Source organism: Coregonus clupeaformis, chromosome 14 (genome assembly GCF_020615455.1).
Source record: "Coregonus clupeaformis isolate EN_2021a chromosome 14, ASM2061545v1, whole genome shotgun sequence".
Taxonomy (NCBI): Eukaryota; Metazoa; Chordata; class Actinopteri; order Salmoniformes; family Salmonidae; genus Coregonus; species Coregonus clupeaformis.
Genome location: NC_059205.1, coordinates 33,862,431 through 33,874,558, shown reverse-complemented (window position 1 = coordinate 33,874,558; position 12,128 = coordinate 33,862,431). Strand labels below are relative to the sequence as shown.

Below are 12,128 nucleotides of genomic sequence, written 5' to 3'. Positions count from 1 at the left end.
GTTTTGGAGTCTGTTCCAGACCCCTAGGAGTGAAATGAGAAGCTCGTTCCACTATGTTTGTTAACAGATTACATGTGTTTGCGCCTTATTAATGACTTTCATTCACTGCAGAGCACAGGTAGGCTATGTCTTACTGTTATGCTGTCTCGTGGTAATAACAAGCAAATCAAAAGAGGATTTCAGGGCAGGACATTTGGGGAGAAAAACAACAATAAAACCATTACATTTCTTTACGCACCATGAAAATAAATGTTCTTTAATGGAGTAGTGAGTGAGTGAGTGTGTCACCACCAGTGAAGAAGAGACAGTGACAGAGACGGCATAATCAACACACCCAAGCTGCTCCAGGGACCCAAAACAAGGAGGATATATGTCAGGGGTAATTTGCAGCCCTTTAGAGAGGCCTTTTAGCCTCCAATACTGCTATACTTCCCTGCTTACTCTATCATCACTAAAAGGCAAACACAATAAGGGTTGCCAGATTGGTAGATAGTATGAAAAAATAAACAGGCTTTTTAGCTCTAAAATATAGCTATACTTTCCAGCTTACACTATCATCACTAAAAGCCAAACACAGTAAGGGTTGCCAGATTGGTGGTTAGTATGAAAAACGGAGTCAGGGAGAGTCAGGGACGGAGAGATAACAGAGAGAGGTAGAAACTGTAGGAGGGCTAGAGACCTCATGCTCCTCACCCTCCTCTCTCCAGCTCTGTAACGGCCCACAGTGCCCCGCTTCACACAGAGCGGCCAGCTGTACAGCAAATGTGCCTTTCCCTCTCCGCCCCCGAACCACGTCCCCCACCCCCCTCCGCCCAGGCTGACCAGGCCACCGGCTTCGCTCTGTGAGAGGTAGAAGGCTCCTCCCTGATTTGGCTGCAGGCTCAGCGTTGTCTTGTCACCAGCCCAAAAACCGGTAGAGGTGACCCCAAAACCACTTTCTGGAATGTGCTGCCCAGGGTTTGTTTGTTTATGATTGTCCTTCTGAGCCTTGCCACCTTGGCTGGAGTAGCCACTTGGGCTGAACTAGTGTAAAAAGATAGGATCAGAGTGAAAACCAAAACTGTGAAAATGTGGGACCCTTTTTCACCTTTTAAGCACCATGCTCAGTGCCCATGCTTTACAAACGTGTCAGTGGTCACTGAAATCCACACAGGGGTATTTGGAACATTAGGATAAATGGGTCAAAAGTCCCCCCCATGATTTTCCAAATGTCAGAGTTCACAGGGAGGTTAAAGTGAAGCTCTGTGGAGAGGTGATGGCCTGCTGGTTAAAACCCAACAGGCTTAACTGACATATGAAAGACCTTCAAAGGCAAACAGTTCAAAACAAACAATATAACTGGAAAACAAATGTCAGAGAGTTTTGTCTCATACAACCCAAATAGATGACTGACACAAATTGTTGTTGTGTCTGTGTGGAAGATGTGGAATGCCATATTCAACATCCTACACAAAGAAAGATACAAATGAGGGATTTGTGGGTTGATGACCACAACAGCTGAAAACAGTATAAATCTGTTTGTCTCTGGAGATGAATCGGACACCCTCAATTCTGTAAGTGCGCCATGCCAAAAAAAAACTCTAAACTAAAGAGTGGCCAGCTGTCTTCTGTGCTGCTATTAAATTGCTCCTTGGATGGTGGCGATATCATTTTTTTCTCCATAGGAGTATCACACCAGGTCCCCAAACAGAGCGACCAGCTGTACAGCAAATGTGTACTGATCCATCTGGGCCCTAGCAGGCTGCGGCTTCCATCTTAAGACACATGGGGCTGTTTCCAGGGCTTGGCCAGGGCTGGTCTAGCCTGGTTAAACCAGACTGAATGCTGCATTCGCATGGGGGACAATGGTTCACTCTGGTTTAACCAGGCTAGGGCTTGTCTGCAGTGTAGTGCACCCCCCCCACCAGAGCTGTGCTTTCTGTCTGTTGGAGAATAGGAGGTTGGTCTGTCATCATCCGAGCATAATATCCATGCATCAAAATGTGCTGGCAGAGGAGGACACTAGCTTGCTAGCACTTTGGTTAGGATGGGGGAGAGAGGAAAAGCTAGCTTTTTGGTTAGGATGGGGGAGAGAGGGAAGGAAGGGGGAGACAGAGTGCACTTGGCTTACGTTCGGAGACTATTGTATTACAACGATAGACAGCTGAGATTGACCTGTCTCGGTCGGTGAGACAATTCTCGGGCTCTGTTATTCCATACACTTAGCGATCGTGGTATGTCACGCCACATCACTATATATAGAGTTATCAGTGTGAAGCGACACCAGTGCGGAGGGGGGCAGGAGTGGTGCGGGGCATGGGTTGAAAACAACACCCCTATGAATCCAGCGACTGCTCCATTACCTAGGCTAATAACGCTGACAGCTGAGCGGAGATGACCCCAGACCCCCGTTTCCCCTGTCCTGTACAGATGGCCATTAAAGAGAGAAAGTGTCCCTTTATCAGGGAGAGAGAGAGAAGGTATTTAGAGCTTTTTCTAAATCAGGAAGGTGGGGTTTTCAGTTTTTTGGGGGGCAAATTAGCTTTGTGGTAATTACAGCCTGCTCCGGGTTTAACCCTCCCATTGTTGGATAGGGAGAGCAGAGAGAGACATTCCTCAGCATATACAACCAACCAAGGTCACCTCCGAACAATGTTGGTGTAATAACATAAGTTAAGGCAATTAGTAATCATTTATTGTTTATATCTATTTCAATTTGATCTATTTGAAGTGTATAATTTTATATAAAGTGCATTCCATATATCAATATTTTATTTTGATCCATCGCACACTTGTATTTATTCTGAATAGAGTCAGAAAAGTAGGACATCCTTCAATAAACCAATCGTCTATCCATTCTTTTTCTGAAGCTGTTTGGATTCTAACATTAAGGGGGAAGTATGTGTGGCTGAAAGACATAATGTAACCAGTAGGGGGGTTGTTTTGTACCAAAACAGCATGCACCATGCCAGCCTGTGATAGAGAAAGGACTAGTGCTAGCATGGTGTTGTATTAGGCACCCCCAGTAGAGTGTAGAGAGAGCAGATCAGATTAATACAAACCAACCACACATTTACACACTTTCAGTCACACACAAACACAAGCACATGCACACACACACAGCACACCGTCAAAATCACAAATCACATGCCTGTGATTGTTTATGCACAAACAGTGTGTTCCTGATAGAATTGCCCAGTGGTCCTGATAGAATTGCCCGCCGTGTTTAAATTCACCTGCGCCTAGGAGCGCATCCCAAACAGAGAGGCGGTTTGGTTCCAGATCAATGAGTCTCTCTCCCACTGAAGACAACAGATAATGCAGTGTAATGAAAGAGCCGCCAAACGAGATGAATAAATGAATGAATAAAGGAAGGTGAGACTAGAATTCAGACGCCTACTTACTACAGGCAAGAAAGAAAGAAGCCTGGCTTTTGAATTGTGTATTCTCTGCAAATAATTCTACCTGCATTCAAATGAAAGCCAAAAGTAAAGACGTTTGAGAATTATAGAACAGAAGAGTGTATTCTTTGCGTTGGAATCAAGCTTTCAGAATAATAATGAATAACATTTGATTAAAGTGTTTTATCTAGAATGTGTTCGATGAACTTAGCGTATCAAATTGGATCTACATTGTTGTTTTTATACATTTCATACAGGATCAGGCATTTCAGCATTGACAGACAAACATTTCTGAAAATCAAGAGCAGGCACACACATAATGTTCATGCTTGTGTTTCACAGAGGCTATCATCATAATTTCACAAGGTATCAAAATAGAGGATTGAATATGATATATTTATGCTAACAGTAATTATTTGTATTACATCAAAGGGTGTATTTAGTACTACACTATAGGGAGAATGTGAAAGATGTAAAGCCACGTGTAATAATATGCTCTGGATAAGAGCGTCTGCTAAATGACCAAAATGAAATATAAATGTAATATCTTGGGGAAATATGTTGAATAATAAACAATATATTGAACAGATATTCCTTTGTTTGACTACTTTAGACAGTTCCTCAAAACAAGTGACCATAAGCATAGAGAGAAAATAAGAACTGAATAACCTCTCTTACCTAGCATGTGGTTGGCCACGTGGACCTGGATGTCCCATTCGCTGTAGAAGACCATCTGACACTTGATGCACTGGTAGGTCTTCTTCTAAGCAAGAAACCAAGGGAAAAGGACAACACAAGGACACAGGGTTTTAGACTACGTCAATGTCACATTCTTACTGAGCACTCAGAGGACTTACTGAGCACTTCTTTGGCTAGAAATCCTATAACTAATGTGTGCGGTTAATCAACAAGCTGACTAGACAATCAAAAAACGTGGATACTTTTCTAATTTGGACATTTTCTAACACATTAGTTATTTAATATATGGGTTTCCCAGACACATATTAAGCCTAGTCCTGGACTAAAAAGCATTGTCAATTAAGAATCTCCATTGAAATAGTTTCTTAGTCTAGGACTAGGTTTAATCTCTGTCCGGGAAACTGGCCCATTGGGTTCATCTCCATTGTATTAAGGTCCCTCACCTCCTCAGTCTGTGAGGGGCTGGCCCTGGGCATGGGGGAGACTTGTGGGGTCCTGAGCTGCCCGCTGTTGCTGTCCCCTCCCTGCTCCCTGTGCACCTTCTGGACGTGGTTCTGCAGCTCAGCCTCCGACTCAAACTTCACATTGCAGCTGGTGCACCGCGTCTTGGCGGCGGTCGAGGAGATAGAGGAGGAGGGCGATGAGGATGAATGGGGTGGCTTGCCTTTCCCCTCTCTGGGGCTGAGTCTCTCCGTCTGAGCGGTCCATGCTGTTACAGGCATGGCTGGGGTCGTAGCCCCTCCCCCTCCCTGCTGCTGCTGCCTGCCTCCGTTCATAACCGTGGGGCTGGAGCTCTTTGAGCCGGCGGCGCTGACACACGCGGCACACAGCCCGTACGGCAGCCCGTTGATGTCCAGCTTCACCAGGTCAGATTTGGAGCGGAACTCCTTCAGGCACGAGGCGCACTTGAAGAGTTTCTGGTTGGCCTGGTGGTGTTGTTGGTGGTGATGCTGGTTGTGGTGGTGGGAGGCCAGATTGGTGGTGCGGCCGATGGGGTGGTTGGTGGACATGGTGCCGGTCTTCTGCATGTGGAAGGTGCCGTGGATCTTGAGCTCCAGGGTAGAGGTGACGGTCTGCATGCATACCACACAGCGGAAGCCCGTCAGGGAGTTCCTCAGGTCGGGGTGCATCTGGCAGTGCTCCATGAAGTCCTCCTCACTCTGCAGGGGCATCTTGCAGATGCGGCAGCTGCCCGTGTCTAGGCTCTTGCTGTGGGTGACCTTGTGCTCAGTCAACGTGAGCAGCGAGGGGAAACGTTCTCCGCAGATGGGACACATGTAGTGCTTGACGGGGCCCAGGTGGGTCTGCATGTGTTCCCTCAGACCTGCCTCTGAGAAGAAGGTGCGTTGGCAGACGTTACACTTGTGGGTGCCCTTGATCATGTCCGACTTCCTCTTCGCCATGGCGCTCTCACCCGGGCGGATGTTGTGGTCTCGGAGCTGGTGGTTGGTGAGGAGGGAGTCCATGGTGTACGACGCCCCGCAGATGTCACACCCGAACAAGGGGTCAGCGGTGTCCACTTCCTCCTCACTCCCATCATGGTTGTTTGGGGACTCCAAAACGCCCCCTGATCCTGCCGCCCCTGCACCATGGCTGTTGGTCAGGAGACCCTGTAGCTCTGCGTCATCCTTGGCCACCGGGTGGTGGTCCGTTCCTCCGGTGGTGGATCCATTGGCGCCACAGTTCTGGGCCTTGCCCTCGAACACACAATGCTTCTCCCTCAGGTGCTTTTCCAGAAGTACGATGGCGTGGAAGGCCTTGCTGCAGAAGCGGCAGTTATACTTCTTGCTGTGGGTGGTGATGTGGCACTGCAGCTCCACCTCCGTGCCGAATGACTCCCCGCAGAAGATGCAGCGGTGGGCCCGGCCCTGGTTCTCCAGGTGGCTGTGCTTGACATGTAGCTGCAGGTCAGCCTCGTGCCTGAAGTCCCAGTTGCAGGATGTGCAGCGGTACACCTTCTTCTCGTTGCTGTGCTTGACGGCCAGGTGGAGCTGGGTGGACACCTTGGAGTCAAACACTTCCTGGCAGAGGGTGCAGCGGAAGAACACGAACGTGTGCATGTCCAGCAGGTGTTTTTGCAGGTCGTCTACCGAGGTGAACTGCTTGTCGCAGCTCTCGCAGATATAGTAGGTGGAGGTGATGGTAAAGTGGACCGTCACATGCTTCAGCAGGGACTCCTGGTTGGGGAAGTCCTTGTTGCACTGGGGGCAGGTGAGCTGGGGCTGCATCCCATCCAGGTGAGTCTTCAGGTGTGTCTGGAACAGGTCCAGGCTGGTGTACTTGGCCCCACACTGGTTGCAGATGAACTCACTAGTGCCACGATTGCCGCGAGAGGAGGAACCATGAAGGAAAGATTGATCAATCGATATGGGTGAGGAGGGGCTGAGGGTACGCAGAGACTTCTTTCCATTGTTGATGTAGTTCAGCGCCAGAGGAATGTTCTTGTGGTTTTCTTTGATATGCTTGTTCAGCTTCAGAACGCTGTTGAAGATGGGTGAGTTGGTGCAGTAGGAGCAGGAGTACACCTCCACGATGGGCTCCTTGGGGGTCACCTCTAGGGGGGAGTCAAAACGCAGGCTGCCCCCATCGCAGTGGGTCTGACGGACGTGCTCCTCCAGCGTGGCCTCAGTCAGGAACCCCATGAAGCACTGGGGACAGAAGAAGGCATTACTCTCCTTAGCCACGGGGCTGGGGAAGCCGTGGGAGCAGCGGATGTGTTCTTGAAGAGCGTTGAGGTCACTTAGCACCTCGGTGCAGAAGTTACACTGAAGCAGGGTGTCAGGCAGGCTGCCCAGCAGGGTGGCATGGTCCTCGGCATTGTGCACCTGCTTCAGGTGCTCGTTCAGGTTGAACAGGGAGGGCAGCACCTCCAGGCAGAACTGACACGTGTGTGCCTGCTCGGGTTTGTCCAGGTGCATGGTCCGCAGGTGTATCTGAAGCATGGCAAGGCTAGAGAACACCTGCTTGTTGCAGTAGATACAGCTGTAGGAGATCTTGGGCTGCTTGGACGAGCGGCCCCCAACGTCGTGTGAGGTGTGCTGGGCGGCCCTCTTCCTCCTCCCACGGGTCTTGGGTACGGGCGGGGCGGCCTCCACCATGGTGGAGCTGTCGACGGAGAGGTTGGAGTCCGGGGTGGTGCTGGAGACAGAGGTGTAGCCCACAGTGAGCAGGGATGGGCTGTTGCTGTGGTTACTGGACTCGGGGAGCTGGTGGACATCCATGTGGGCATAGAGGTCCTCCACGGAGAGGAAGTGCTCAGAGCAGACGGCGCAGTTGTGACCTTTGCGGTCGCGGCTGTGGGCCTGGTCAATGTGGGTCAGCAGGACACCCTCGTCGCTGAAGGGCTCGTGGCAGTAGATGCACTGCAAGGCGCCACACAGGCCCCCGTCCTCCGACGGCGAGCACTCGGGGTGGCACTCGGTGATGTGCCTTTGCAACTCCTCAGGGACATCAAAGCCCTCCTCGCAGCGGCTGCACTTCCTCGTCTCCTTCAGCTTCCACTCCTCCCTGGAGAGGCCGCTGCCTGCCCCCCCCCCACCACTGTCTTTGCCCCGCTCGTGGACCTGCATGTGTCCATGGAGGGAGCTGGAGGAGAGAAAGCCCCGGCGGCACACGGGGCACTTGTGGGGCTTGTTGGAGGCGTGGGTCTTCATATGGATCTTGAGGTGGTCGCTGCGTGAGAAGGCCGAGTCGCACTCACCACAGTGGTACTTTTTGTCGCCGGTGTGCAGCTTGACGTGGCGGTCGCGGCTGCGCTTGTGCTTGAACAGGCGGCTGCAGAAGGTGCAGCTGAAGGGGAGCTTGTCACCGTGGCTCTGCTCGTGGCGCTTCAGGAAGCTCAGACGGCTGAAGGACTTGTCGCAGAACTGGCACGGGTACGGTAGGCCGGGGCCCCCTTCATCCTCGCCAAAATCATAGTCTTCACAGTGGCCGGGGGAAGTCTGGTCTTTACTGGATGGAGATGATGCAGGCCAAGAACAGGAAGGATCATCCTCGAGATCAACACTGTCTGTACAGAGATACAGAGATACAGAGATACAGAGAGAGAGAGAGAGAGAGAGAGAGAGAGAGAGAGAGAGAGAGAGAGAGAGAGAGAGAGAGAGAGAGAGAGAGAGAGAGAGAGAGAGAGAGAGAGAGAGAGAGAAAGAAAGCGAGAGAGAGAGAGAGCGAGAGAGAGAGAGAGAGAGAGAGAGAGAGAGAGAGAGAGAGAGAGAGAGCATAAGAGAGAGAGGAAGGTGAAAATGAGGAACAAGAGGGAGAGGGAGAAAGAGAGAAAGTGTTTTGTCAGATTGCATTAGGAAGTCATTTGTCTCAGCTCTGTTAAATAGTAAAGGTGGGCTGCTGTGGCATTAGTCATTATGGTAATTGCAAGGTAGCTAAGTATGAATTTACATTCCTTTGTTACTTGGAAAATGTTTCTCTTGCTACTGCATTATGCTTGCCTCTCACAGGAAACAATTCCTCACCTTAGGAGTTATCTAAAAACCTAAATTCCAACCTGTTATTCAAAGTGTAATTACAGGTAAGGAAAGAAAAATTTACATTATTTTACCACAATTAACCTTGTATGTGGCCATGTAATGGCTTAGCCCACTGTGACTTAAAATGCAATCTCTCTGACATTTAATCCCCAACACAAGGCAATGGGGAGCTTCAAGATGTAAGCCCCACATGAGGTAAATGAGACAATTTCTATTATTCTTTAAAAATTACCTGAATAGTTTAGAAGAAATAGACTTTAAAATGACCTTATGTCAAGGGAGAGAAGAAAACAAAAGTCCACATCTTAGAACATTTTATGCAAGAATTTAAACAGATAAATGTATAGTAATTCAAACACACTGTCGACACATATGTAAGAATAACACTCTCGTCACGACCGCAAAACGAATGACTTTGTAAGGGAAACGCGGTCTGTTCTGACAATTAGTCTATGGATATTAGATTATAGAATATTGGCTCAGCTGAGTGAACACCGGCTGAATGGAGCCATAAGGCAGCCGGTGCTGGAGAGATGAGTGTGCCGGGGGCACTGTGTAGGGTTAGGGTGAGGTCAGAGAGAGAGAGAGAGAGATGGGCGGAGCACGGGGGAGGATAACTACCTCACCCAAGGACAAGCAGGTGCAGTGAAGTACGTGTCATCGCTTTTATCTTTCATTTACTGTCTCTTTATCACAATCGGTTATTCATTGACATTCCAATGGTGCGTAATACAGAACACAGTGTGATATAAAATGGAAAATGCAGAACACCAGTTTCCAGCAGGTTCAAAAGGTGACGGACCACTTCTTCCCTCTGCCGAATTCTAAGTGCTGTGAACTTCCTTATTTAAATAAAACAACGTAATTCCAACCCCTTCGGAATGAAAGCCAAAGTCAAAAGGCCAAAACTTGGAACGGGAAAAACAAGAGGAAACTGCACAGATTCATGGGACGGACAAAGGAAAAGCATAAAGCCTTGATCATTCCAGGATCCAACCTTCCTCTTCACCATGCTATCTTTTAGCTGACGAATAAGTCTGTCCCCCCCCTTCCCATTCTGTTGTTTTTGCTGGGGAGAGAGATCTGCCCTTCGTCAGGATAACATGCCCTCACTGAGCACTTACACCCGTCAGGGCCTATCTTCAGGAAACAGATGGGGTCGGAGGTTATTCCCCTGCCCCTCCAAACTGCTGAAAGCGGCACATTGAGGATGACCTGCCTACCTCCACACTATGAGCCTCCCGGAAACCTCCCACCTCCGACCCCCCTTCACCCCCCTGTCCCTGGCACACTGCCCACTTCGCACAAGCTCTGAGTCAAACCCAAGGAGCAGCAAAACAAACCTTGCCTGATTTACTTGCTTTCTTTATGTAGTTCATCCATGTAGTTTTTTCTGGTTGTAGGGAGGATGGGTGAGTCAGTGGATTGCCCTCCTCCACACACACACCAACACACACACACACACACACACACACACACACACATTCTCCCAGGGTAGGAGTAGACAGCAAAGCAGAGAGAAATGACCCTAACCAATGCCTTACAGTCAAACATGTTGGCTAAGAAACAACACCAAAACAAACAAACAAACACATAGCCAGATACAGTAAATATATACTAAATTCAATTCCGCTTGTCTTAAATGATGATGGCACGGCTGGCAGACATTGCGATGCTGTCAAGGCTGCCTCCTCCATTCTTTGTTTAGTTTATTTATAAAATGTATATCATGTCTTTATTACATTAAGCTGCATACATTAGTCAACAGACATACCAAAGAGTGGGGGAGTGGGAGTCATGAGTAATGTACACAAGGAGTAGACAAGTGGGCCATCATTTGAGTTGAACTGTCTGATACCTAATTGAATTAACATTCTCATGGTGCATCATTGTTGATTAACACAAGTGAATTACTGATCTGTGTGTAGACATTATAGCTGTATTGACATTGGACATGTGTGTACAGTATTCCAGAGACTTGTATGTTAATTATACACGTGTTCTCCAATGTCTTCTGAATCATATCTACGCTGCTTTCTCTGTACAGTTGTTATTCCCACTAATGCGTTGTCTTGTTTTGAAAGGACGTTGGTGTACCATTCAAAAGGCCCACTGATATTGCTTTTGACAAACAGGTGGTTACTGACTCCTCGTAGATAGTAATACTGAGATACTTGTGTTTACTATACAAAATATTTGACCATATCTCATATCCTTGGGTGGCAATCACATATCACCATGGTGATAGTACTTGAGGACAAGAGCTCAGGTAACACACACACAACACCCCACTACACACACACACATACACACACACACACACACACACACACACACACACACACACACACACACACACACACACACACACCATCAAGACAAGTGTGTGAACAACAGCAGATGAAAGCACTGTTCAACCCCAGGAGACCTAAGAGGAAAGAGAGATAGAGAGACCCTCCTGTATTTCCCCTCCTTCACCCAGACAAGAAATGCCTAGGTCCTCGTCAGCCTGAGTAAATAAAAGGGAGAAGGCCTGTTCTTTCACGTCCGTCCGTCCGTCTCTGGGGCCGGGGGCCTGTGCACACCAGCGCTCTCTGTGCCGCTGCCAAAGGGGATGCTGGGAGCTGAAAAAGTACACCCTGCAGCTGAAGGGCTGTCTTTGTTGGCCTGCCAAGGCCTTCCTGAGCATCCTACAGCCAACAGCCTGTCACGTCCTGGGAGGAAGACCTCCATCTTAGGGCCTGTCCCTCTACCCTGCTCTCTCTCTCTCTGGGCTCTGGAGTCTTTCCTCTCTCTCTCTCTCTGGTCTCTCTCACTGGGTTCTTTCCTCAGAGTTACTCTAGCCTCTCGTTCTCTTTGGGCTCTTTCCCTCTTGTTCAATCAATTTATTATTATATTATTATTATTATTCAATCTCTCTCGCTCTCTGAGCTCTCTTGTTCTCCACCTCTCCCTTCTTTCCTTTAACCCTTAGCCTACAATTCCCCATCCAAATATGTCTGTTTAAGTTAGAGATACACCACATTACCAAAAGTATGTGGACAGTTGCTCGTCGAACATCTCATTCCGGGGCATTAATATGGAGTTGGTCCCCCCATTGCTGCCATAACACCCTCCACTCTTCTAGGAAGGCTTTCCACTAGATGTTGAAACATTGCTGCGGGGACTTGCTTCCATTCATCCACAAGAACATTAGTGAGGTGGGCACTGACGTTGGGCGATTAGGCCTGGCTCGCAGTCGGCATTCCGATTCATCCCAAAGGTGTTTGATGGGGTTGAGGTCAGGGCTCTGTGCAGGCCAGTCAAGTTGTTCCACACAGATCTCGACACACCATTTCTGTATGGACCTCGCTTTGTATACGCTTTGGAGGCACAGTCATGCTGAAACAGGAAAGGGCCTTCCCCAAACTGTTACCACAAAGTGGGAAGCACTGAATCATCTAGAATGTCAGTGTACGCTGTAGTGTTAAGATTTCCCTTCACTGAACCTAACTAAGGGGCCTAGCACGAACCATGAAAAACAGCCCCAGACCATTATTCCTCCTCCACCAAACTTTACAGTTGGCAC

At 48.7% G+C, this 12,128-nt stretch overlaps 1 protein-coding gene across 5 annotated transcripts in view; it reads right to left on the bottom strand.

Moving 5' to 3' along the window:
• LOC121580993 (zinc finger protein 521) overlaps positions 1–12,128 on the bottom strand; it is a 152,573-nt gene that overhangs the window by 78,749 nt on the left and 61,696 nt on the right. For 4 of the 5 annotated variants that reach the window (XM_041896260.2, XM_041896261.2, XM_041896257.2 and 1 more), the window contains 2 exons: positions 4,523–8,088; positions 4,059–4,143 (listed from right to left, as the gene is read on the bottom strand). In XM_041896260.2, the coding sequence (XP_041752194.1) occupies positions 4,059–4,143; positions 4,523–7,732 (3,295 nt within the window). In that variant the 5' untranslated portion in view covers positions 7,733–8,088. The remainder of the gene's footprint in view (positions 1–4,058; positions 4,144–4,522; positions 8,089–12,128) is intronic. The other variant, XM_041896259.2, reaches the window with a different exon arrangement.